The following is a 25,814-nucleotide window of genomic DNA, read 5'->3' on the forward strand; positions in this document are numbered from 1 at the left end:
TTATTTATACATACATACATACATTCCAGAGCACTGCTCAGCTCTGGCTTATGGTGGTGGCATGCGGGATTGAACCTGGGACTTTCAAGCCTCAGGCATGAAATCTTTACATAACCATTATGCTATCTACTCCCACCCTTTTCAGTTTTTATTAATATCTGGCAACAGATTTTTCAACATTTAATTAGTTTTATAAGACTCAATCTGCTGGGTTTTTCCCCCGCCGTACCAATTTGGAACACTCAGATGCACGCCAGTTTCACTCCTAATTACCTTCAGTGACTAAGTACACAACAGACATCTATACTTATCTCCTCATCAAGTCAAGGAAGCAAACCACTACTTAGAAAAATGGGTAATTCCCCAGTAACTCTAGACTCCTAAAATCAACTGCCTTCTCAAACCTCTGTCTTAACTGGATTCACCACTGCTTCTCAGCCAGCCGCTCTGGAGACAATGCAACTCTCTCTATCCCTGAGGTCACTTTCTCATCAGTTCTTCATTCGAATCAGCAGCCAATGTCTAGTCATGTTTTCACCTGCTCTCATTCAGCACCCTCCTGTGGACGGTTCAGTCGCCTTCAGACTGGTCTGCCCCACAGCCTCCTGATGCGGCACACGGAGCCACACTGCCCATAGGCTGTTTCTGTTCCTTTGTTGCCAAGATTCCAACCACTCCTGCTGGTTGCTCCGCCGCCTTCCAGAGAGAGGTGAGAGACAGACAGACCGACACCATGGCCCTCAGCTGCTTCCATGATGGCTGGAGGCTTGACTCAGGCCTCAGTGAAAGCTGCCTCCTTTCCCCCCACTGCTCAGAACTGTCTCCCTCCCTTCCCCCCTGCTCAGAACTCTCCTTGTCTCCCCTCCCTTCCCCCCTGCTCAGAACTCTTCTTGTCTCCCTCCCTTCCCCCCTGCTCAGAACTCTCCTTGTCTCCCTCCCTTCCCCCCTGCTCAGAACTCTCCTTGTCTCCCCTCCCTTCCCCCCTGCTCAGAACTCTTCTTGTCTCCCTCCCTTCCCCCCTGCTCAGAACTCTCCTTGTCTCCCTCCCTTCCCCCCTGCTCAGAACTCTCCTTGTCTCCCTCCCTTCCCCCCTGCTCAGAACTCTCCTTGTCTCCCCTCCCTTCCCCCCTGCTCAGAACTCTTCTTGTCTCCCCTCCCTTCCCCCCTGCTCAGAACTCTCCTTGTCTCCCTCCCTTCCCCCCTGCTCAGAACTCTTCTTGTCTCCCTCCCTTCCCCCCTGCTCAGAACTCTCCTTGTCTCCCTCCCTTCCCCCCTGCTCAGAACTCTCCTTGTCTCCCCTCCCTTCCCCCCTGCTCAGAACTCTCCTTGTCTCCCTCCCTTCCCCCCTGCTCAGAACTCTTCTTGTCTCCCTCCCTTCCCCCCTGCTCAGAACTCTCCTTGTCTCCCTCCCTTCCCCCCTGCTCAGAACTCTCCTTGTCTCCCTCCCTTCCCCCCTGCTCAGAACTCTTCTTGTCTCCCCTCCCTTCCCCCCTGCTCAGAACTCTCCTTGTCTCCCCTCCCTTCCCCCCTGCTCAGAACTCTTCTTGTCTCCCTCCCTTCCCCCCTGCTCAGAACTCTCCTTGTCTCCCTCCCTTCCCCCCTGCTCAGAACTCTCCTTGTCTCCCTCCCTTCCCCCCTGCTCAGAACTCTCCTTGTCTCCCTCCCTTCCCCCCTGCTCAGAACTCTCCTTGTCTCCCTCCCTTCCCCCCTGCTCAGAACTCTTCTTGTCTCCCCTCCCTTCCCCCCTGCTCAGAACTCTCCTTGTCTCCCCTCCCTTCCCCCCTGCTCAGAACTCTTCTTGTCTCCCTCCCTTCCCCCCTGCTCAGAACTCTCCTTGTCTCCCTCCCTTCCCCCCTGCTCAGAACTCTCCTTGTCTCCCTCCCTTCCCCCCTGCTCAGAACTCTCCTTGTCTCCCTCCCTTCCCCCCTGCTCAGAACTCTCCTTGTCTCCCTCCCTTCCCCCCTGCTCAGAACTCTTCTTGTCTCCCCTCCCTTCCCCCCTGCTCAGAACTCTCCTTGTCTCCCCTCCCTTCCCCCCTGCTCAGAACTCTTCTTGTCTCCCTCCCTTCCCCCCTGCTCAGAACTCTCCTTGTCTCCCTCCCTTCCCCCCTGCTCAGAACTCTCCTTGTCTCCCTCCCTTCCCCCCTGCTCAGAACTCTCCTTGTCTCCCTCCCTTCCCCCCTGCTCAGAACTCTCCTTGTCTCCCTCCCTTCCCCCCTGCTCAGAACTCTTCTTGTCTCCCCTCCCTTCCCCCCTGCTCAGAACTCTCCTTGTCTCCCCTCCCTTCCCCCCTGCTCAGAACTCTTCTTGTCTCCCTCCCTTCCCCCCTGCTCAGAACTCTCCTTGTCTCCCTCCCTTCCCCCCTGCTCAGAACTCTTCTTGTCTCCCTCCCTTCCCCCCTGCTCAGAACTCTCCTTGTCTCCCTCCCTTCCCCCCTGCTCAGAACTCTCCTTGTCTCCCTCCCTTCCCCCCTGCTCAGAACTCTCCTTGTCTCCCTCCCTTCCCCCCTGCTCAGAACTCTCCTTGTCTCCCTCGCTACTTAGAGCAAAGTCTCCAATGGCCTAGAAACCACAGATGCTGTGCCCACAACTCCTCCTGCTAGCAGCTGGTGGCTCAGGTCCTACCACCATCCCCTTCCTCGCTCCACTTCACTTTGCTCCCTGGACACACAGGAGGCAGAGTCCCAAGCGCCACACTCGGTGTCTCCCTCCTTGACTAAAACCTACAGCGAGCGCTCCAGGGGCTTTGCACTTGCTGGTTCTTCACCAGACAGCACCACAGCTCCCTCCCTCCCAATTTTTGTTCTAATGTTACCATCTCAGAAGCGAGGTCTGTCCTGATCACTCTTTCCTTCTGTTACTTTTTTTTTTTTTTTTGCCTCCAGGGTTATTGCTGGGGCTTGAATCCACTGCTCCTGGAGGACATTTTTCCCACTGCTGTTACCCTTATTGTTATTCTTACTGTTGCCATTGCTGTTGTTGGATAGGACAAAGAGAAACGGAGAGAGGAAGACAGGAGAGAAAGACAGACACCTGCAGACCTGCTTCACTTCTTGTAAAGCAACTGCCCCCCCCCCACAGGTGGGGAGCCGGGGCTTGAACTGGGATCCTTACATTTTGCACCATGTGCACTGAACCTGCTGCACCACTGCCCAGCCCCGTTTTGTCACTTTTATCACTCCTTTTTTTCTTTCCATAATAATTACTACCTTATCTATTTTAACGAGAGCTATACAGAGAGAAAGATACAGACAGAAAGACCATAGTCCTGCTCAGCTCTGGGTTATGGGTAGTGCTGGGGATCGAGCCTGGGACCTCAGAGCCTCAGGCATGAAAGGCAGAACCATTATGCTGTCTGTCAGGCCTTATAGTGACCAGTTCATGTACTATACAACTTTTTTTGGTCTGCCACATTTACAGGAATGTTTACAATCTGACACCCCCTCTCCCAAGCCTCAACACCTTGTGATCAATAAACCAAATACTAGTTGAATGAATGAGTGGATACTAGTCTAAGATTTATTAGAGAAACAAGAAACACTCTAAGAGTTTTCTTAAATTAATCTCACTCTGTAAGCCAGAAAGAGAAGAATGAATATGGGATGATCCCTCTCAGACAGAAGGTGAGAAGTAGCAACACCAGGGAAAACACAAAGCAGAACTTGGACTTTGGTGTATTGCACCAAAGTAAAGGACTCAGGTGGCAGGGAGGAGTGTTCAGGTCCTGGACATAGCCATGGAGGACCTAGGTGGGGTAGTGTTACATGCGGAAAACTTAGAAATGTACACATGTACCAACTGTGGTATTTTGCTGTTGACTATAAACCATTAATACCCCCAATAAAGAAAAATATTAATCTCCAATACAAATATTAATGTAGACCATTGGGTAAAGTCTGGAAAATTTAATGATTAGCAATAGTCTACAAGGCCAAAAAATTCTAGAGTTTACCGTATGGGAAAACGAAATCATTTAGTTGGATAACTCATCTCAGAAAAAAAGAAAACAAGACCAGGCATTTGAGTAATACGCAATCTTTTATATTTATTTATTATTTTCCCCTTTTGTTACCCTGGTTGTTTTTTATTGTTGTTGCAGTTATCGTTGATATTGATGTTGTCGTTATTCGATAGGAGCAATGGAAGAGGGGAAGGCAGAGAGGGGGAGAGAAATAGAAAGTTGCTTGTGAAGTGACTCCTCTGGAAGTGGGAAGCCGGGGGCATGAACCAGGATCCTTATGCTGGTCGTTGCGCTTTGTGCCACGAACACTTAACCCACTGCGCTACTCCCGTAATAAGCGATTTTTAAAGTACACTGTATAGAACTTTTAAAAAAGGGCTGGGCGGACAGCATCATGGCTCTACAAAAAGCCTTTCATGCCTGAGGCATCAAAGGTCCCAGGTTCAATCCCCAGCACCACCATAAGCCAGAGCTGAGCATTGATCTAGTTGGTATATATATATATATATATAGATAGAACTTAAAAAAAAAAAAAAAGCCCTCCACAATGTAGCCCAAACTCGACCCACATTGAGATCCTCTTCATATTCTGTCCTCTTTCATGCCTGCATTTTTTTTAAAGGTATCTTTACATTTTAGGGGGCCGGGTGGTAGTGCACCGGGTTAAGCGCACATAGTACGTGATTTTATATACATGTAGCACTTTTCTATGCAGTAAAAAAAAGAGGCTATTCCAAGTGCACTGCTCACAAAGTAAAGCCAGGCCAGTGAGGAGCACGCCTTACCTTTCTCCACATGGGTTTTGATCCCAGCTCTTCTCTCCCGGGCCTTCTGGGCCATTTCTCGAAGTTTCTCTTCGTGTTTTTCCTTTTCCTTTTGAGCCATCTTTCTCTCCACCTGAGCGCGCATTTCCACAGCTTCACGAGCCTGTCGGAAGAGTCACATGTTCCATGAGACACCACCGGGGACACCAGTCCACTCCCTACCTAAAGCAGTTTGAAAGAACAGCTCGGAAAAGTTTGCATTTGTTTTTGTTGGTCTGTTAAAAGAGCTCCCAGCTGGGAACAAGGTGAAAAGGAGGCTTTCCACTCTAGGAGACGCGCTCCGGGCGGATCCTCACTGACCCAGTGTTTCGCTGATGCTCCGCAGAGGACAGGAAAGAGCATTTCCACAAAACAATCACTAGTCCATCTTTTCTGAAGCTTTATTCATTACATAGGAGGTAGAGACGGGGAGGAGGGCGACAAAGGGAGAAAGAGGGAAAAGGGGAAGGATGGGGGGTAGAGAGAGGTTAGAGAACCACTCAGGTGCATGGGAGCCACAGGCAAGCAGGTCTGATGCTCTAATATTCTCCCATCTGCCAATAAAGCCATTAAAAAAACACTGTATCTTTATTGGACAGAGACAGCCAGAAATCAAGAGGGAAGGGGAGGCAGAGAGAAGGAGAGACATGTGTAGCACTGCTTTACCATTTGCAAAGCTTTCCCCTGCAGGTGGGGACTAGGGGATCGAACCTGAGTCCTTGTGCCTGTTACATGTGCGCTCAGCCAGGTGTGCCACCACCCGGCCCCACAATAAGACAAGTCTCAACACGGTTAGCAGAGCTCTCAGAACCAAGCAAGTCAATCCAAGGTACAGTGTGTCCACAGGCCATAAATGCCTTGTGCTGAGCACACGCCAAGAGCAGTTTGGGCTGCACACTCGCACGGTGAAGGCCAGCTCCGCAGCACTCGCCCCCCCCCCCCCCCACGCTTCCCTGCCTCTCCCAGCTACCGATGAAGATGAGACGGAGCTTATGAAACCTAGGGCAGCACCCAGCACCCCCCCCCCCACTTCCCTGCCTCTCCCAGCTACCGATGAAGATGAGACGGAGCTTATGAAACCTAGGGCAGCACTCGACCCCCCCCCCCCCCACTTCCCTGCCTCTCCCAGCTACCGATGAAGATGAGACGGAGCTTATGAAACCTAGGGCAGCACTCGACCCCCCCCCCACTTCCCTGCCTCTCCCAGCTACCGATGAAGATGAGACGGAGCTTATGAAACCTAGGGCAGCACCCAGCACCCCCCCCCCCACTTCCCTGCCTCTCCCAGCTACCGATGAAGATGAGACGGAGCTTATGAAACCTAGGGCAGCACTCGACCCCCCCCCCACTTCCCTGCCTCTCCCAGCTACCGATGAAGATGAGACGGAGCTTATGAAACCTAGGGCAGCACTCGACCCCCCCCCCCCACGCTTCCCTGCCTCTCCCAGCTACCGATGAAGATGAGACGGAGCTTATGAAACCTAGGGCAGCACCCAGCACCTCCCCCCCCCCCACTTCCCTGCCTCTCCCAGCTACCGATGAAGATGAGACGGAGCTTATGAAACCTAGGGCAGCACTCGACCCCCCCCCCCACTTCCCTGCCTCTCCCAGCTACCGATGAAGATGAGACGGAGCTTATGAAACCTAGGGCAGCACTCGACCCCCCCCCCCACTTCCCTGCCTCTCCCAGCTACCGATGAAGATGAGACGGAGCTTATGAAACCTAGGGCAGCACCCAGCACCCCCCCCCCCACTTCCCTGCCTCTCCCAGCTACCGATGAAGATGAGACGGAGCTTATGAAACCTAGGGCAGCACTCGACCCCCCCCCCCACTTCCCTGCCTCTCCCAGCTACCGATGAAGATGAGACGGAGCTTATGAAACCTAGGGCAGCACTCGACCCCCCCCCCCCCACTTCCCTGCCTCTCCCAGCTACCGATGAAGATGAGACGGAGCTTATGAAACCTAGGGCAGCACCCAGCACCCCCCCCCCACTTCCCTGCCTCTCCCAGCTACCGATGAAGATGAGACGGAGCTTATGAAACCTAGGGCAGCACTCGACCCCCCCCCCCCCCACGCTTCCCTGCCTCTCCCAGCTACCGATGAAGATGAGACGGAGCTTATGAAACCTAGGGCAGCACCCAGCACCCCGCACGCAGTGGGACGAGCCCAGTGAGCCTGTATCTGCGAAGCGGGCAGGAAGCTGGCCACCCGAGGGGGTGAGTGTAGAAGGCTGGTGCGCCCAAGGGCCCTGGCACATGGACCCGCAGCTGCCAGCTCTGCCCGGTCCCTCAATTCCCGCAGCTTCAGCTGGACCCACTGCATCTAGGGAAGCCAGGAATCGGCGGGCAAGCCGTGTGGAGCACCTCGTGGCTCAGACCCACCTTCCGGTCGGCGATGTAGAGGGCTTCAGCCAGCTTCGCGAAGTTCTCGTTGATGTGGACGGTCTGCAGTCCCCTGCCATCAGCAGCCAGACGCTTGTCTAGTGGGATCGTGTAGCCCTGGCACGGAAGGCGACAGAAAAGAACCATCACAAGAGAGAGTCAGTCGGGCCTCAACGTCCACTGTGACAAGCACGCAGCTGAAGCTCTTTGCACCTTCACGATCATATAGTAGGTGTGGCGGCAGCAGTGGACAGACTGCCGGCAGCGTGTGGAGCACTGTTCGAGTCCTTTATATCAAGGATCTTACTAACTTGAAAGGTTGGTGATGGGCTGAGGCTGGAGAGACAGCACAATCATTATGCAGACAGACTCTCCTGCCTGAGGCTCTGAGGTCCCAGGTTCAAACTCCAGCTCCACCATTAGCCAGAGCTGAGCAGGGCTCTGGTCTTTCTCCCTGTATAGCTCATTAAAATAAGATATAAATAAATAAATCATCTAAAAATTAAACAAAAGGTTAATGTTTCTTTTAAAAATCTATTTACTTATTTATTACTGGATAGAGACAGAGAGAAATTGAGAGGTGAGGGGAGACAGAGAGGGAGAGAGACAGAGAGATACCTGCAGTCCTGCTTCACCACTTGTGAAGCTTCCCCCTGCAGGTGGGGACCAGGGGCTTGAACCTGGGTCACTGTGTACTATAGTATGTGTGCTTAACCAGGGGCGCCACCACCAGGCCCCGGGTTAGTAATGTTTCCATTTCAGACATGAAGGTGCTGAGGAAGAGAGCAGATAATGTTCCCAAGGCCATTCAGTTAACAAGTGGATGAGCTAGGACTCCAACAGGGGCAGAGTGGTTTCTTAGCTCAAGCTCAGAGGAAGTACTTTATGAGTAATTGCAGATCTGTCTAAAGGAAGTTGTTTATCAAGTAGGAAAATGGTTGTTTCTCAGGTGAATATAGAAGCCAGGTGGAGGCAGGACAAATGACACACTGGTGGCTTCACCCACTGTGCTTTAAAGACTCGGCAGAGTCTTGCAACTGTGAAATCTAATCTATGGAAAAGAAGAAAGTGTCAGGACTGGAGCTGGTGTACTGCACCAAGAGACTTGGGGGGAGTGTGGGTGGTCCTGGAACAGGACGGCAGAGGAGGACCTAGTGGGGGCTGAATTGTTATGTGGAGAACTGGCAAATGTTACGCATGTACAAACTACTGTATCTTACTGTTGACTATAAACCATTAATCCCTCAATAAAGAAATTCAAAAAAGAAAGAAAGAAAGAAAAAGAAAGAAACGAAGAAAGAGAAGAGAAGAAAGAGAAGGAAATGTGTCCGGCCAGGGAGACTCTGTGTGTGCGTGTGTGCTCTGGAATCCCGCACCCTGTTCCGCAACTCGATGCTTTCACATCCATGGGACTTGCAGGCGCAGCTAAGTGAAGTGTCTGCGGGTTTCCAACTAGACTCCCAGATGCTGCTGACCTCTAGTCCAGGCTCTTTGCGCCTAACACACTAAATCCTTACCATATCCTGGGTTGTTGGAAAAGGCATGGCATATTTTCCTGTGTCAACGCAAAAATCCATCATGAGTCTTCCAACAACCCAGGAATTACATATATATGTATCAGACCCCCGAAGGCCTTAGTTTCAGAATAGAAAACAAGCTCTAAGGGCTAATTTACTTTTAATTCTCGGGACTGGGGGAGGGCTCACTGGGTAAAGCACACACTTTCCCATGCGGATAACGGGTTCAAGCTCTGGCTGCCATGTGAGCAAGATGTCGTGGGGAAGCGCCACAAGTGACAGATCAGTGGTATGGCGCCTCTCCTCTCTCTTCCTCTTAAAAAATCTGCCCTTTATTCACCCATAAAAGACAGGAAAGTGAAACCTCTGATTTGGGGGACAGAGGAAAAATAGTGATTAGAAAAATCTATTCCAAATCATTTTACATATTTATTGTGGCTCCGGGAAACTCTGGTGACTAGTAGGGAAACATCAGAGCTAAATAGCTTATGATTGTTATGTTGTAGAACAAATGATTTTAAAATTAAAGCGTTGTATACAAATTCACTGTTCTGTCACACAATCATGTAAATTGGCATCTTTCAGCAGTAATGTTACACACAAATTTGAGTTTTGTAAAGAAAACTTTCTTTTGAGGAGCCAAGACGGCGACAGATTAGCAGAGAAGTCCCGTGCTTTCTCTCGCCACAACTACAGCCTACAAGAAAAGCCAGAAAAACCAACAGAGGCCAACGAGCCCACGTGCAGGTGGTGAGGCCAGAGAGATGACTGCAGCCCAGCCGTCGGCCGGGTGTCAGTGCCCACTGCCAGCCCACCGGTGTCCGCCCTGCCCATCCTGCCTACGCACTGCCACTGCTGCTGAGGACTCACTCCTGATTGGTGGCAACCGACCAAGAGACGGAAAAGCTAAAGCACGTGGCCAGGGCAGGCAGCGGGGACAGCTATGAAGACGCAGCAAGGCAACAGCTGGATGAAAATGCTAAACCCAGCAGAGCTCAGACGACCTTCCAGTGGAGGCCTCAAAGCAATGGCCCAGAGTGTGTCCACCGCAACGAGATCAGTGGAGAATGGCAACAAAGGCAGACGAACACAGAAACTGGTAGAAAAACTCCTAATAGTGGCTGAAGGAACAGCAAGTACAGTGACTGCAAGAAAAACACAGCGGAGGCTATACCTGCAGGAAGACAGATGCCAAAGGTGTGAGCAGAGAAGAATGACAAGGCAAGGAGTTCACCTCACCCCTCACCCCCAGAGGGGAAGCCATCAAGAATGTGCTAAAACAAAGGAGGTTAATTCCAGAGACTCACAGGACAGAACCCGGAGGAATAATCCAGAGGTGCAAGACAGAAAAGGACAGAATTCATATCTAAAGGAATCTTAGTTCCCAAATTAAAGGAGACAGATTTCCAAATCTAGAAGGCTCAAAAATTACCCAAGAAAAATTATTCAAAACCCAAGATGACACAGATACGTAACAATTATGCTGGCCAGGAGCAGAGGAAGGATACAGAGTCACTTAGCAGGAGAGACACGGGGGGACATCAGCTGATTTCTCAGCAGAAATGGGAGGGGCCATAAAAGGCTGGCAAGAGCTCTTTAAAGTTCTGATGGGCAGAGGCTTCCACCAAGAATACTTTATCCTGCTAGGCAAGCAATTGGGTTTGAAGGAGCTCTGGAGAAGTTTGAATCATGCAACAACGCAGAGAATTCACCCTCACTATGCCAGAGCTGGAAGAAATACTAATGGGAACCATACACAGAGGACTGGGAGGGGAAGATCAAGGGTAGGGGAAGTGGCCCACTGGACCCTGGTGGAGGAAGAACAGTGTCTGGGGTGAAGAAATACATCTTGGAGTCAATTCTGAGTGAATGGATATTGTTCTAGAATTCTCTCTCTCTCTTTTTTTTTTTTTGGAGAAAGAAATTGAAAAGGGAGGGGGAGACAGAGAAGGGGAGAGAAAGGCAGACACCTGCAGACCTGCTTCACTGCTTGTGAAGCAATCCCCTGCAAAGTGGAGAGCCGGGGCTTGAACTGGGATCCTTGAGCGGTTCCTTGCACTTTGTACTATGTGCACTTAGCCCGGTGAGCCACTGGCTGGCCCCGTCTCAGTATCCGGTTAAATGTTCTGGATGCAAGACAAAAATAAGGAAGGGCCACCAATGTGACCACCAGAAAAAGAAGACTTGTTGAATGTAAAACACTAATTCCCCACTAAAGAAATAAATTAAAAGAAAAAACTATCACTGATGCTACTTCAGTTCACTGATTCCTTCTCTAAATGCTACTGACAACTGCAACTGTCAAAAAAAAAAAAACTACATAAACTACATACTGGCATGTTAATGTTTCCTTTACATTACAGGGGAAAAAAAAAAAAGGAAAGAGCAGAGGACAGAGAACCTACTGGGGGTTGTATTGTTGTGTGGAAAAACGAGAAATGTTATACATGTACAAACTATTGTTATGCATGTACAAACTATTGTTATGCATGTACAAACTATTGTTATACATGTACAAACTATTGTTATGCATGTACAAACTATTTACTGTCAACTGTGAACACTAACCCCCCAATAAAGAAAAAAAAAAAAGAGCAGTGATCACACATGTGTTCCTTTATGTTTGTCGCTCAGCCAGATTTGAGCTACCCAGCGGAAGCTGCTTCCTGCTCCAATCCCAGGGGCTGATTTCATGGCAACTCCATTACCTTTGCATTTTTCCAGTTTGAAATACAGGGAGGAATCTTCCACTCCTGTTGTTCTTTCACGGTCATCTGAGTTGGAGAGAGTAGAGAGACATCAACAAGCTGGCTGAAGACCCAGGTGCTGTCTTTCTTTTCAAAGGCAGCTCAACACACTTTGACACGTGGCTGGGTTTAGTCAAAGGCCCAAACCCCAGCTGTGGGCACTGGGCTTTGTCAGAGCAGGACAGAGTGGTGACTAGTCAGCTCACGAACCCAAGTGTTGAAGTCCTGCAACTATGCCATCCTTTATATCGGACACAGGTCCTGCTCATTCCACTCAAAGCAGGAGTCGTGTTAATAATCAGGAAGCCGACGGCTACACTTTACAGAAGCACTTGTCCCATGACCACTCTGCCACTACAAGTTAGCTGGGAGTGGGTCCCTCTGAATTTTGAAAAACAAATTAAAAAAAAAAAAAAAACTCAGTAAGCGTAGTGATATGGACTTAGGGTATCTGTGAAATCAATGATCCTGAGTACATAAAGACTGCAAGCATTACCTTCCGACTTGGAGAATGCATGACCGGTGCAGGAGGAGAAGGAGGTCCCCGAGGAATTTTCTTATTGATCCTGACAGGTAAAGCAAAGCACAGACAGAGCATTATGTTTTCCCTTTAAAAACCAACAGCCAGGGTCCCCGCCTGGTCTGGTCCGCGCAGTCCCACCAACATACACAGAGCAGAGTGTGCGCAGGACACCGAGTGGAGAACGAGCATTCCTTGTCAAAACACCCACCTCTCAGCTTCAACAATCACTAAAACAGCCAACCTTGTGCCCACTGCCCCGTCACCGCCACAATGTCATCAAGTCACAGTATAATGTGCCTCTTCCTTTCTCAGAAACAGCCTGTGGCCAGGGGACGGCGCGGGATTTCCTGCACCTGCACCTGGAGCTTCTGCCCAGACCTCCAGAAGTTGCAGGCTCAGTTCCTGGCACCGCTGTGAGCCAGGCTGGAGCAGCGCTCTCTGCTCTCTGCCGTTAAAATAATAAAACCCCAGCTCTGTGGAGGTGCACTGACATGAAACGTTAAGATTTTTATGGAAGGGAGAGAAAGAGAATAGGTACCAGACATGCAATTAATATATATATCTATTTCTCTTTTGCTTCCAGGGTTATTGCTGGGGCTTGGTACTGATATGCTGAATCCACTTCTCCTGGAGGTCCCCCCCCCCCAAGCCTATTTTATTCTGTAAGACAGAAAGAAATAGTGAGAGGACGGGGAGAGAGAGGGAGAGAGAAAGACACCCACAGATCTGCTCCACTGCTTGTGAAGCGTCACTGCAGCAGGGGGGAGCCAGATCCTTGCACACAGTCCTCTGTGCTCTTAATCGGGGTATCACTGTCCGGCTCCAATTCAACATACATATATGTTCATACACTTTCAGTTTTGACAAAAGCACACAGCCGTGAAAGCGCCCCTGCCATCATTACAGTCACCCCCCATTTTCTGCACCTTCGTCCCTGCCCTTCTGATCGCTCCTCTCCCCCTCCCTCGCCAAGCCGGAGGCAACCAGTGATTGATTCCCTTTCTGTCACTACAGAGCAATTTCTAGCTCCTATGAACGAATCACAGGGTATACTTGCCTGGCTTCTTTCTCCTCTCTTATTTGACTTTGCTACCAGGGCCCTGCTGGGGCTCTGTGGCCGACTCCCCCCCCCCCCAGTCCACCCCAAGATAACGGAGGCCATACCACGGCACTGTTCCACCACACACAGCACTTCGCCCGGGGCTGCCAGGGTCCTCAGGCATGGTGGAAGCGTGCACTCTACCGGGTGAGCTATCTCCTGGGCCCTGTCTGCTCCCACTCACTCGCCCTCACCGTTGTGACTTTCACCCTTGTTACTGTACTGACCGTTTGTTCCTTTTTGTTGCCGATGAACGCAGACCTAGGACTGTACTCCATGTATATCCCCAAATCATCACGTACCTGCTGGCTGACAACTGAGACATTTTTCTTCGCTGAGCTAATTTTTTCTTTTTATATATTAAAAAGGAAAGTTAATTATGCTGTGAGAGAGAGAGGGCAGCAGATACTCTGCTCTGGCATGTGCAGAGCCAGCCTGGAAGCCTGCTTCTCAGCTTGGATGTCCTGCATCCTACCCACCGAGTCATCTCCCGTGACCACCAAGAGCATGTTTACAGGTGTTCCGGCTGGGGAGGACACAGCTCGGTGCCCCAGAGGGCATCCTCTCGTGGACGAGGCTGTGGGCCGGGTCCTTGGTGTGCGTGTGGACACGCACACATGAGTAGCTCATGGCCCAGAGCCGTCGACTTACTTGAACCTGGGAGGCTCCATCGGGTCCTTCTGCATCTCCACCATCCGAATAACCCTCTGTTTGGCACCTGAGTTGAAAGCCACGCCTTGCTGAGACGGTGTGTACCTACAGGATGGAGACGTGGCCAAGAGTATCACCAGTGTGTATGCTTTCAGTGGTCACTCTCCCACCATCAGCCCAAATGGGGCTCTTTTGTCACTTCCTCTCAAAACGTTAGGGAAAAAACACAAAGTGTTTAGGTAAAAAGGATGAGACCAGCAGTTGCGAGTTGCACGCAAAATGTAAACTGGAATCTGTTGCTTTGCAAGTCACCCAGCCCTGTCCATTTCCCACCCCAGGTGGATTTCAAAGTGAAGAGGCCTGGCAAACAGCACCTGCTCTGAAGGTCAGCACTCGAGGAAACACACGCCCAGAATGTTCCCTATAAGCAGCATGGCAGTCTGGATCTGTCACGGGTTGTCAGCTGAGAAGCAGTGGTATCAACCTGACTAGCCCTGCATTTTTCCTTAATATTTAAAAGTGCTACATAGTAGTAAGTCTGGCTTATTACTATGATATAAACAACACTAGTGGATTGTACATTAAACACTATGTATGTATATAACATACAACTGTCTTGTACATCATTATTCCAAAATAAAACGTCAAATGATGTGACAGTATATATTAAAACATACGATTTACAGTATAGGACATAATAGCTATACACTATAGTGCTAATTATATGCAAATGGAAACCAGCAACACTTGTGGTTTGGATCGTCTACCGTAATCTTACATTCTTTTTTTTTTTTTTTTTTAAGATTTTATTTATTAATGAGAAACATAGGAGGAGAGAGAAAGAGCCAGACATCACTCTGGTCCATGTACTGTCTGGGATTTAACTCTGGATCTCATGCTTGAGAGTCCAATGCCTTATCCACTGCACCACCTCTCGGACCACCAGACTGTTACATTCTTAAGATGAAAAATGAGTCTGAAAATAACACGAATAGCTAACGTCTACTTTAAAATAACACAGCACCAGGGTCTCGTGCATGTGCAATGCCACTGTTAGCTGCCTTCCCTAGGTCAACTTTCTGACTCTCCTGTCGAGAGAGGGGGAGAGCAGGAGGGAGAGGGGAAGAAAGAGAGACAGACACAGGCACACACATTCTCTCTCCCAGCACTGCACAAAGCTTACAGGAGAAGGACCTCACATAGACTAGTGTGTGCCCTCCTACTGGCCGAGCTCATGGTCCAGTTATTTCCTAACAGCTAGCATGTTCACAGCAGACACTACAGGTCCTTATTCAGAAAGTTCACTGTGACTGAGGAGGACTGTGAAGCCTGCTGGGACACCCTTAATACTGCCCGACAGGGATGAAGCCTCCGGCGTGGCTCCTACCGGATGTACTGTGCAGGGGCCAGCTTGTCGGCAGCTCGCACTGGCATGGCCGCAGCCACCTTCTGCGATACAGACTTTTCCAAGGCTACCCGCGTCTTTTCTGTTATCTGAAATGAGAGATGCCACACTGATTGGTCTGGATGCCACCTGAGAGGCGGGGCAGCAGGGGCAGAAAGTGGGCAGCGGCAGTAAGTAGCACATCTCATTACTTCTTTAATGGCTTCCTCGTCTGGCCGCTGCAGGTCGGGGTCGTCCGCGTTCATGACTTCCTTGGGGACCAGGTCAGCGTACTTGCTGTAAATGACCTACAATGTTCAAACACAAGGCGGCTTAGGAGCGCAGACACTGAAAAGCGGGCTCGTCGTTAAGTCATTTTCAGAGTCAATATGTCCTCTCGGCACACTTGCAAATTGAGGACACAGATTTTGTCTTTTAGATTTGAAAGCCAAGGAAGCTTAAGATACGCACACAAATTGCTGCCCTGGCTATACAATGGAATACTTTCCCTCTGACCTCACGCATTTAAATTATTTGAGATTGTCTAATCATGTCTAATCCCAGATAAATTGGCCAACAGAATCTTATGCATCAGTGATTCCTCTATTTGAGGTTCACTAAGATTGGAAATTAATGATGATAGAAATTGCCGAGAGCGCCATTTGCTTAGACTACAAGCTCATCAGAATTGAAGTCAGGTTACCAAATCCTTTCCAGATTCACTGGGTCTGGAAAATTCCAGTCTTTGCTCTGCTTACAATGTTTGCCTTTCTCGGCATCAACTGTATTCACAGACTAAGAAAATGGCGATAAGGAGAAATACTTGGAACACTTTCTTTCATGAAAGTGCCTGGCTTTAAAATAAAGTACCTTTTGTGAAAAAAAGAAGCTTTACACAGACAACTCATCTTCCATGCAATACCCAAGGTTGACCATGTTTAGCGTGTTTTCATTTGTCTGACACTGCATGGTGGGCCGCAGACACAGAAAATACAGTCTACCTTCTAGTTGGTCTGTGCCTCTCAACCTGTCGTAAAAACTGGCACGACAGATTTCGCTTAAAGCCCGGGGTACTGGAAACTGAACAAATGAGCAGCATCCTAGACTTCGCTGCTTTAGTCAGGACTGAGACCAAGTATGAAAGTCAAGGTGATTTTCCACGAAACATGGACTGCTGACTCGTGAACTGCCAGTGTGGCCGCTCTGTCCGGGAGTTCATCTGGGAAGGACCCAGTGCGGCAGGTCTCCGGCCAGCGACTGATCAGAAAGTCTCCCTTCCTTTCACTGTGGGATAATCAACAGAAGAATTCTTTTCTTTTTGTTTTAATATTTTATTTACTTTGCATGGATACAGAGAGAAACTGAGAGGGGCAGGCAGAGAGAGGAGAGACACCCGCAGCCCTGCTTCACCACTTGTGAAGCTCTCCCCCTGCAGGTGGGACCCGGGGGCTCGAACCCAGGTCCTTGTGACTCTAGTGTGTGCACTCTACTGGGTGCACCACTACCCACGCTTCTCACCACCAGAGTCCTACAGGATAGGCCGATACCCCAGAAGAGAACTGCCAAGCCTCTGAAGAGTTCGCCGCTTTACCCAGCAATCAGCAAGGAGCTCTGCGCAGACGGCTCCCAGGTCGTCAGTGATGCTCACATCAAGTGTCAGCACCCGCTTACCGCCCAGGAGCCATTGCTGCTCCAAAGTTAATGACCCTTTAGTGAGTGAAGGGAGGAACCGAGCACCTCAGAGCTGAGTGAAGGCCACGTGAGCAGCAAGATCCCCCGTGGGAACTCGCTGGGAAACTCCAGCGTTAGCTCGCGCGTGACCCAAGTGTGCTGGGAAGACTCGGCATCCCAGGAGGCTGAGGGGCTGGAAAGTGCTGGAAGCTCTAACACTCTGGGGTGTAAGCAGCACAGTGGGCTCTGGGAGCAGGATGCCACACTAACTCAGCTGTGAAGGATTTATTTATTCTTTATTACTAAAAACCGGCAAAGGCTGAGCTGCTGAAAAGGCCGAGTCTGTCAACACAGTCCCCACCTCAGATACAAAGCAAATGTTCTCTTCAGGCTGAGCTAATGTGTGAAAGCATATGCGTGAGGGAACAGCTTATCATTTATCTTGGGGTCAATTTAAAGCTGGAGGTTTTTATTTCCAGGGGTTGGAGGCATTCTTCAAGTGTATGTAACACTTCATATGTAATTATTTTAGAAAGAAACATCAAATGCTTTCTTTTCTTTTTCTTTCAAAGAAAAGGTGGAGGACAGGGAACGAGAGAGGGACAGGAAGAGAGAGACACCTGTAGCACTGCTCTACCACTTGTGAAGTTTCTCCCTGCAGGTGGGACTGTGGGTTGTTGCTTTTTTTTGCCTCCAGGGTTATCACTGGGGCCAGGTGCCTGCACCATGAATCCATTATTCCTGGTGGCCATCTTTTCCTTTTGTTGTTGTTGTTGGATAGGACAGAGAGAAATTGAGAAAGGAGGGAAGACAGAGGGGGAGACAAAGACAGACACTTGTAGACCTGCTTCACCGCCTGCTAAGTAACTTCCCTGCAGGTAGGGAACCGGGGGCTAGAACCAGGATCCTTGTGCCAGCCAGTCCTTGCGCTTCATACTATGTGCGTTTAGCCTGGTGTGCTACTGCCCGGCCCCCAGGGTTGTGGGTTTGAACCCAGGCCTTTTCGCCTGGTTATATGTGCACTTGACTAGGTGAGCCACTACCTGGCCCAAATGACAGGGTTGTTTTCTTTTTTCTTTTTTAAGTGTTCACTCTGTAGGCTTGTACTAGGCGAGGTGTGAAGTCACAGGCTCAAGTGACTGGTGGGGTTGAGCTGTGGTACTGATCTTTTTCTCTGCCTCTCTCTGAAATGATACAAAAATAATGAGAGAAAAACCCCAACATCAGTGGAAGTAAGCCTGTATAATACTCAGTGCCACCCAAAAAAAGTTTTCAAGTCACAGTTGAAAACATACACAACACATACATACGCTTGGCTCTAGAATTCTTTTTTCCTTTCTTTCTGTCCACAGGTACTAGCAGTATTTTCCTTGACATGTAGAGACCAAGGCTTAAGGTCTAGAATATTATCTCCTGGAATATGGCTTCGGTCCTCACCTCTTCAACTAGCATATATTTCATTTCGGAAGATCAGAAATCTTTGCACGAGGGAGCAAACTCAACAGTCCCACAGACATCTCCATCCTATGCTGTGGTCCCACACTGTAGTTTCCTGAATGATCAACTTTTTTAGTTCTCATTTTGTATGTTTAACCCCCAATTCTGACTCTGCAATCACTTTACTGGGGTTAATGGTTTACAATTTCTTATTTTCCCCTGGTCAGTGTCTGTGAAACAGTCTCACCCCCAACACAGACCAATTCTTGCTTCTAAAACAGGAAAAGCGATCTTTTTAAAACAGAGCTCTGCTGTCGTCTCCAGCTCCCTTCAGGGACCTTTGCAGACATGAGGTGTTCCTGGTTCGGACAGAGGCAAGCAGAGTCTGCTTGGAGGCAGTAAGCAGGAAGTTCTGTCCAACCCCACACAATGCTCAGAGGGTCCCCAACAATCAGTAAGGGCCCCTGTCCAAGCACCAGCGCAGTGGGTACAAAGCTAATACGGACACTAAATGCGCTGAGAAAACACATCTACCGATACGGACACTAAATGCGCTGAGAAAACACATCTGCCGAAAACACCATGAGAACTGTAGCAACCACTCACTTCACTGTCACTGCTCCTTCCCAACCTTATCCTTCTGCCATCACTGTCCTTCAAACTCAGTCCCAAGGCGTCTGATTCCTGATGCCTGCGCTTATATGTCTTAGCTGGTCACTTTAAATGCTGTTCTCCCCAAACTTGAGCTTTCAACTGTTTACCTGACACCAGTCTTGAATTCTTCTAATATTTACTTATTTTGGCTAGAGACAGAGAGAAATTGAGAGGGGAAGGGAAAGAAAGAGGGGGGCAGAGAGGGAAATGCCACTTGTGAAGCTTTCCCCTCTGCAAGCAGAGACGGAGGACGTGGCCCCAGGGCTCTGCGCACTGTAATGCGTGTGCTCTGCCAGGTGAACCGCCGCCCGCACTGTCCACTGCTACAGTCGTGTCTTCAGCCAGTCAAGAGGGTACCTGTCTTTTTAAAAAAAAAAAAATTGTCGTCTTTGTTTATTTATTGGATAGAGACAGCCAGAAATTGAGAGGAAGGGGGAGACAGAGGCACAGAGACAGAGAGACACTGGCAACACTGCTTCCCCACTCGCAAAGCTCTCCCCCCGCAGGCGGAAAAGGACCGGTCCCCAGAACCCGGGTCCTCACACACGTGCGCTCAACCAGGTGCGCCGCCGCTGGGCCCCAGAACCCGGGTCCTCACACGTGTGCGCTCAACCAGGTGCGCCGCCGCCGGGCCCCAGAACCCGGGTCCTCACACACGTGCGCTCAACCAGGTGCGCCGCCGCCGGGCCCCAGGGTACCTTGTCTTTTGACTGTCCTTGGCGAGCAATGGCATCGTATTTGATTTTCCCTTCAGCATCCACCTGGATGGCCAGCGCGTTTGACATTTTTTTCTTTCGCCCCATATCCAGTGGATACTGGGCCACATGGATCTCTGGGAAAGCGCCGCCATCTCCAAAGTCCTAAAGAAACAAAGGAAGGCTGATCAGCAGCGATCTGAAACTCGAGGCAAGTCACTCTTTTCATTTGCTCATTTTCTATCGCCACCAGGATGACTGCTGGGGCTTGGTGCCTATACTGTGAACGCACCACTCCTGGCAAACCCTCCCCCCCTTTAAATAGAGACAGAAAAAAAAAGGGAGGGGGAATGAGAAATAGAGGAGAGAGACAGAGACACCTGTATCCCTGCTTCGCCACTCATGAAGCTTCCCCCTGCCAGTGGGGGCTCAGACCCTGGTGCATTTATCAGCTGTACCACTACCCAGCCCTGTAGTCTGTTTGCTTGTTTGACTTTCTTTCATTCAGAGATGGGACCACCCTGCCCACTCAATACTGCCGAGGGGCCTCCCAGTATAGTTCTTGCTCTCTCTGAGAAAAGGGGGAAGGGAAGAGAAAGGAGAGAGGAGAGAGAAGAGACACTGCAGCCCCAACAGTCATAGGGCTCAGCTAGTGTTCCTATGTGGTGCCCGGACTTAAAGGCAAGGCCTTGAGCACTGCACGTCACGCTCCCTGCAGGTCACAGAGCTCTAATTACACTAGACGCCCACTGGAGTGCAGGCTCCTTCTGGCAGTCGAGTTGAGGTATCTGTGAAGTTCTGTAAGCTAAAGACTAAATGATAAGCACCAGGGAGTGGTGTGAGGAGAGCCTTTTATGGGTTTTGCTCCCAGAAAGAGATTGGTCAGCTCTAGGAAACAGAGTCAATTGGGGCTGGGGGTCACTGACAGCAGAAGAGCAGCCACGTGGGTGGTCCTGGTGCACTGCTAGGAAGTAGCTAAGACAGTCAGTAACAAGTGTAGGCTGAGGAAGATTTTTTACTTCTCTCCCTGAGAAAGCAGGTCAAACAATAAGGACAGTTTTTTTTTTTCCTTGAAACCAGAATAAAACAATATTCAGTGTTCTATGAGAATGATAAATAGAATACAGTGAAGTGAGTTCATCAAACTTTTTTCCATCTTTTATTTTAATCGGGAGGGGTTAAAGGTTTACAGTACAGTTGCTGACACATCCCTGTTTCTATTATTACTATTTTTTTTTTTTTAATAGAGCACTGCTCAGCTCTGACTTATTGTGGTGTGTGGGATTGAACCTGGGACTTTGGAGCCTCATGCACAAGAGTCTCTTTGCAGAACCATGATGCTGTCTATCCTGCCCCACATCCATATTTCTAATGGTGATTATCTGCAACTACTAAAACACTAAAACTCTTAACAAGTACAGTAGAGCCTGTCAACCATTACCATGCTCATGCATATTAATATGAAATTACCAAGAAGGCACAGTTTCAAATAAACATGGAAATATTAAATATAACTTTAAGAGGGTTGTTAAATTAGTTAAGATTTGATTAGTACCTTCTTTACAAGGCATAATCCAAGCTTATACTGTTTCATGTAATTCTTGCATCACCACACATTTTCATATAGAAAAAAGGTCAAGTTTAGAAAAAACGAATTGACTTTTCCAAGGTCTTACACGGGAGCACACCAAGGATTTGAACCCAGATATTTTATTTTTTTTAACAATTCTATTTTTTCTTTAAACTTTATTTTTTACTTGATAGAGACAGAGAGATACCTGCAGCCCTGCTTCACCACTCTTGTTTCCTAGAGCTGACCAATCTCTTTCTGGGAGCAAAACCATAAAAGGCTCTCCTCACACCACTCCCTGGTACTCATCATTTAGTCTTTAGCTTACAGAGCTTCACAGATACTTCACCACTTGAAAAAATCATGTTGAGTGAAATAAGTCAGAAACAGAAGGATGGATTCGGGATGATCTCACTCTCAGGCCGAAGTTGAAAAACAAGATTAGAAAAGAAAACACAAGTCGAACCTGAAATGGAATTGGAGTATTACACCAAAGTAAAAGACTCTGGGGTGGGTGGGTGGGTGGGGAGAATACAGGTCCATGAAAAATGATGAATGAAATAGTGGGGGTTGTATTGTTAAATGGGAATCTGGGGAATGTTATGCATGTAAAAAAAAAAAAAAAGAAGAAGAAGTAGAAACGCAAAGCAGAAATTGACTGAGTTTGGAGTATGGCACCAAAGTAAGAAAGCAGAAGTATACTAGAGTTTGCAGTGAGTACCTCCCTAACACTTCCTCTCCACTTTTTCAAGCTTTGGGTCCATGATTGCTCAACAATTTGTTTGGCTTTGTAAGTTAACTCTCTTTTCAGTCACCAGGTTCCAGGTGTCATCAGGATACTGGCCAGACTTCCCTGGATTGAAGACCCCACCAATGTGTCCTGGAGCTCAGCTTCCCCAGAGACCCACCCTACTAGGGAAAGAGAGAGGCAGACTGGGAGTATGGACCGACCAGTCAATGCCCATGTTCAGCGGGGAAGCAATTACAGAAGCCAGACCTTCTACCTTCTGCAACCCACAATGACCCTGGGTCCATGCTCCCAGAGGGATAGAGAATGGGAAAGCTACTGGGGAGGGGGTGGTATATGGAGATTGGGCGGGGGGAATTGTGTGGAGTTGTACCCCTCATACCCTATGGTTTTGTTAATTAATCCTTTCTTTAAAAAAATAAAATAAATAAATAAATAATAAATTAAAAAAAAAAAAAAACGAATTGACTTTTCCAAGGTCTTACACGGGAGCACACCAAGGATTTGAACCCAGATATTTTATTTTTTTTAACAATTCTATTTTTCTTTAAACTTTATTTTTTACTTGATAGAGACAGAGAGATACCTGCAGCCCTGCTTCACCACTCAGGAAGGTTTCCCCTGCAGGTGGGGGCCAGGGGCTTGAAGCTGGGTCCCTGTGCACTGTAATGCATGTGCTTCACCAGGTGCGCCATCACCCGGCACCCCCAGATATTTTCTCTACTGAGTCTAAGTTGTTTTAGTGCAAACAAGCAAATCAGAACTGCTCAGAAATGACTGGGGAAATAGATCTTTAAGTCAATCACTGAGGAGTTTGGTAACAAAAGTAATTTATGAAAACAGTCCCTCCTATATGGCCTCCTTCTTCGAGAAACACCCCACGGTGTCCTGGATGTGTGGCTGCCTAGGCACAGTGCACTTGCCAAAGGTCTTAAAAAGAGTTTCAAAGGATAAAGTTTAGGGAGACAATGTTTTACAATCCAGGCAGGTATCAGGGTGTCAGAAAAGTCATGACATATATATATCAATATATATAACAATATATATATTGTTTTCTGTGTTTTCCTAAGCAAAATGCATCGAGCCTTTCCCAATCATCCAACGGTTAGAGCGATTCCAGGAACGGGCATCCTGCACCGAGACATCAGCACAGCACGCGCTCTGATCTGCTCGCTTACTTCTCTAATAAGCACTTCTGCACTGTGCGTGTGGTGTTACGTGGTCATTAAGTCTGTCAGAAAAATCACAGCTTTCACTTTGGAAATGAGAACAAAATGCCTTCTTCTGTGGAACATTCACTCCCTCAAGAAGCATTCAAGCTGCTTCTAGATTAGATGGCTATTTTGACTTCATTTTCCAATTGCCTGTTCTCCACCAGGATGTGTGAAACCTCTGATAGCCAAGACTGACTTTAAAAAGCTGACACTATTTGAGTATTCAAATGCTGAAAGAGAAGCAAAGATGAGACTTCTGTTGGATTTAAGAGAAGGTGTGCTCCACCCACTCTGTAATTTGACAGGTAATAAGATAACTGAAGGAAGAACAGAAATGCAGCAGCGGCAGCAGCAGTGACTTAAGCGCTCATCTCCTAAGCGCTGGAAGGAGTTCTGGGCTGGGGGAGCTGCAGTGGACATAAGCGCTCATCTCCTAAGCGCTGGAACGAGTTCTGGGCTGGGGAGCGGCAGTGGACATAAGCACTCATCTCCTAAGCGCTGGAACGAGTTCTGGGCTGGGGAGCGGCAGTGGACATAAGCACTCATCTCCTAAGCGCTGGAACGAGTTCTGGGCTGGGGGAGCTGCAGTGGACATAAGCACTCATCTCCTAAGCGCTGGAACGAGTTCTGGGCTGGGGAGCGGCAGTGGACATAAGCACTCATCTCCTAAGCGCTGGAACGAGTTCTGAGCTGGGGGAGCGGCAGTGGACATAAGCACTCATCTCCTAAGCGCTGGAACGAGTTCTGGGCTGGGGGAGCTGCAGTGGACATAAGCGCTCATCTCCTAAGCGCTGGAACGATTTCTGGGCTGGGGGAGCTGCAGTGGACATAAGCACTCATCTCCTAAGTGCTGGAACGAGTCTGGGCTGGGGAGCGACAGTGGACATAAGCACTCATCTCCTAAGCACTGGACCGAGTTCTGGGCTGGGGGAGCTGCAGTGGACATAAGCACTCATCTCCTAAGCGCTGGAACGAGTTCTGGGCTGGGGAGCGGCAGTGGACATAAGCACTCATCTCCTAAGCACTAGAACGAGTTCTGGGCTGGGGGAGCTGCAGTGGACATAAGCACTCATCTCCTAAGCGCTGGAACGAGTTCTGGGCTGGGGGAGTGGCAGTGGACATAAGCACTCATCTCCTAAGCGCTAGAACGAGTTCTGGGCTGGGGGAGCTGCAGTGGACATAAGCACTCACCTCCTAAGCGCTGGAACGAGTTCTGGGCTGGGGGAGCGGCAGTGGACATAAGCACTCATCTCCTAAGCGCTGGAACGAGTTCTGGGCTGGGGAGCGGCAGTGGACATTAGCACTCATCTCCTAAGCGCTAGAACGAGTTCTGGGCTGGGGAGCGGCAGTGGACATAAGCACTCATCTCCTAAGCGCTGGAACGAGTTCTGGGCTGGGGGAGCGGCAGTAGACATAAGCACTCATCTCCTAAGCGCTGGAACGAGTTCTGGGCTGGGGGAGCGGCAGTGGACATAAGCACTCATCTCCTAAGCACTGGAACAAGTTCTGGGCTGGGGAGCGGCAGTGGACATAAGCGCTCATCTCCTAAGCGCTGGAACGAGTCTGGGCTGGGGAGCGACAGTGGACATAAGCACTCATCTCCTAAGCACTGGACCGAGTTCTGGGCTGGGGGAGCTGCAGTGAACATAAGCACTCATCTCCTAAGCGCTGGAACGAGTTCTGGGCTGGGGAGCGGCAGTGGACATTAGCACTCATCTCCTAAGCGCTGGAACGAGTTCTGGGCTGGGGAGCGGCAGTGGACATAAGCACTCATCTCCTAAGCGCTGGAACGAGTTCTGGGCTGGGGGAGCTGCAGTGGACATAAGCACTCATCTCCTAAGCGCTGGAACGAGTTCTGGGCTGGGGAGCGGCAGTGGACATAAGCACTCATCTCCTAAGCGCTGGAACGAGTTCTGAGCTGGGGGAGCTGCAGTGGACATAAGCACTCATCTCCTAAGCGCTGGAACGAGTTCTGGGCTGGGGGAGCTGCAGTGGACATAAGCGCTCATCTCCTAAGCGCTGGAACGATTTCTGGGCTGGGGGAGCTGCAGTGGACATAAGCACTCATCTCCTAAGTGCTGGAACGAGTCTGGGCTGGGGAGCGACAGTGGACATAAGCACTCATCTCCTAAGCACTGGACCGAGTTCTGGGCTGGGGGAGCTGCAGTGGACATAAGCACTCATCTCCTAAGCGCTGGAACGAGTTCTGGGCTGGGGAGCGGCAGTGGACATAAGCACTCATCTCCTAAGCGCTAGAACGAGTTCTGGGCTGGGGGAGCTGCAGTGGACATAAGCGCTCATCTCCAAAGCGCTGGAACGAGTTCTGGGCTGGGGGAGCGGCAGTGGACATAAGCACTCATCTCCTAAGCGCTGGAACGAGTTCTGGGCTGGGGAGCTGCAGTGGACATAAGCACTCATCTCCTAAGCGCTAGAACGAGTTCTGGGCTGGGGGAGCGGCAGTGGACATAAGCACTCATCTCCTAAGCGCTGGAACGAGTTCTGGGCTGGGGAGCTGCAGTGGACATAAGCGCTCATCTCCTAAGCGCTGGAACAAGTTCTGGGCTGGGGGAGCTGCAGTGGACATAAGCACTCATCTCCTAAGCGCTGGAACAAGTTCTGGGCTGGGGAGCGGCAGTGGACATAAGCGCTCATCTCCTAAGCGCTGGAACGAGTTCTGGGCTGGGGAGCGGCAGTGGACATAAGCACTCGTCTCCTAAGCGCTGCAACGAGTTCTGGGCTGGGGAGCGGCAGTGGAGAAG

The 25,814-nt window shown here is 49.6% G+C and overlaps 1 protein-coding gene across 2 annotated transcripts in view; it reads right to left on the reverse strand.

Moving 5' to 3' along the window:
* The window catches only part of SNW1 (SNW domain containing 1), a 35,369-nt gene that overhangs the window by 5,440 nt on the left and 4,115 nt on the right, over positions 1-25,814 (reverse strand). For both annotated transcript variants that reach the window (XM_007531187.3, XM_060181346.1), the window contains exons 3-10: positions 19,527-19,688; positions 15,279-15,374; positions 15,070-15,176; positions 13,683-13,787; positions 11,906-11,975; positions 11,371-11,436; positions 7,146-7,262; positions 4,745-4,886 (exon numbers count right to left, since the gene is read on the reverse strand). In XM_007531187.3, coding sequence (XP_007531249.1) covers positions 4,745-4,886; positions 7,146-7,262; positions 11,371-11,436; positions 11,906-11,975; positions 13,683-13,787; positions 15,070-15,176; positions 15,279-15,374; positions 19,527-19,688 — 865 coding nt within the window. The remainder of the gene's footprint in view (positions 1-4,744; positions 4,887-7,145; positions 7,263-11,370; positions 11,437-11,905; positions 11,976-13,682; positions 13,788-15,069; positions 15,177-15,278; positions 15,375-19,526; positions 19,689-25,814) is intronic.

This window comes from Erinaceus europaeus, chromosome 22 (genome assembly GCF_950295315.1).
Source record: "Erinaceus europaeus chromosome 22, mEriEur2.1, whole genome shotgun sequence".
Classification (NCBI taxonomy): domain Eukaryota; kingdom Metazoa; phylum Chordata; class Mammalia; order Eulipotyphla; family Erinaceidae; genus Erinaceus; species Erinaceus europaeus.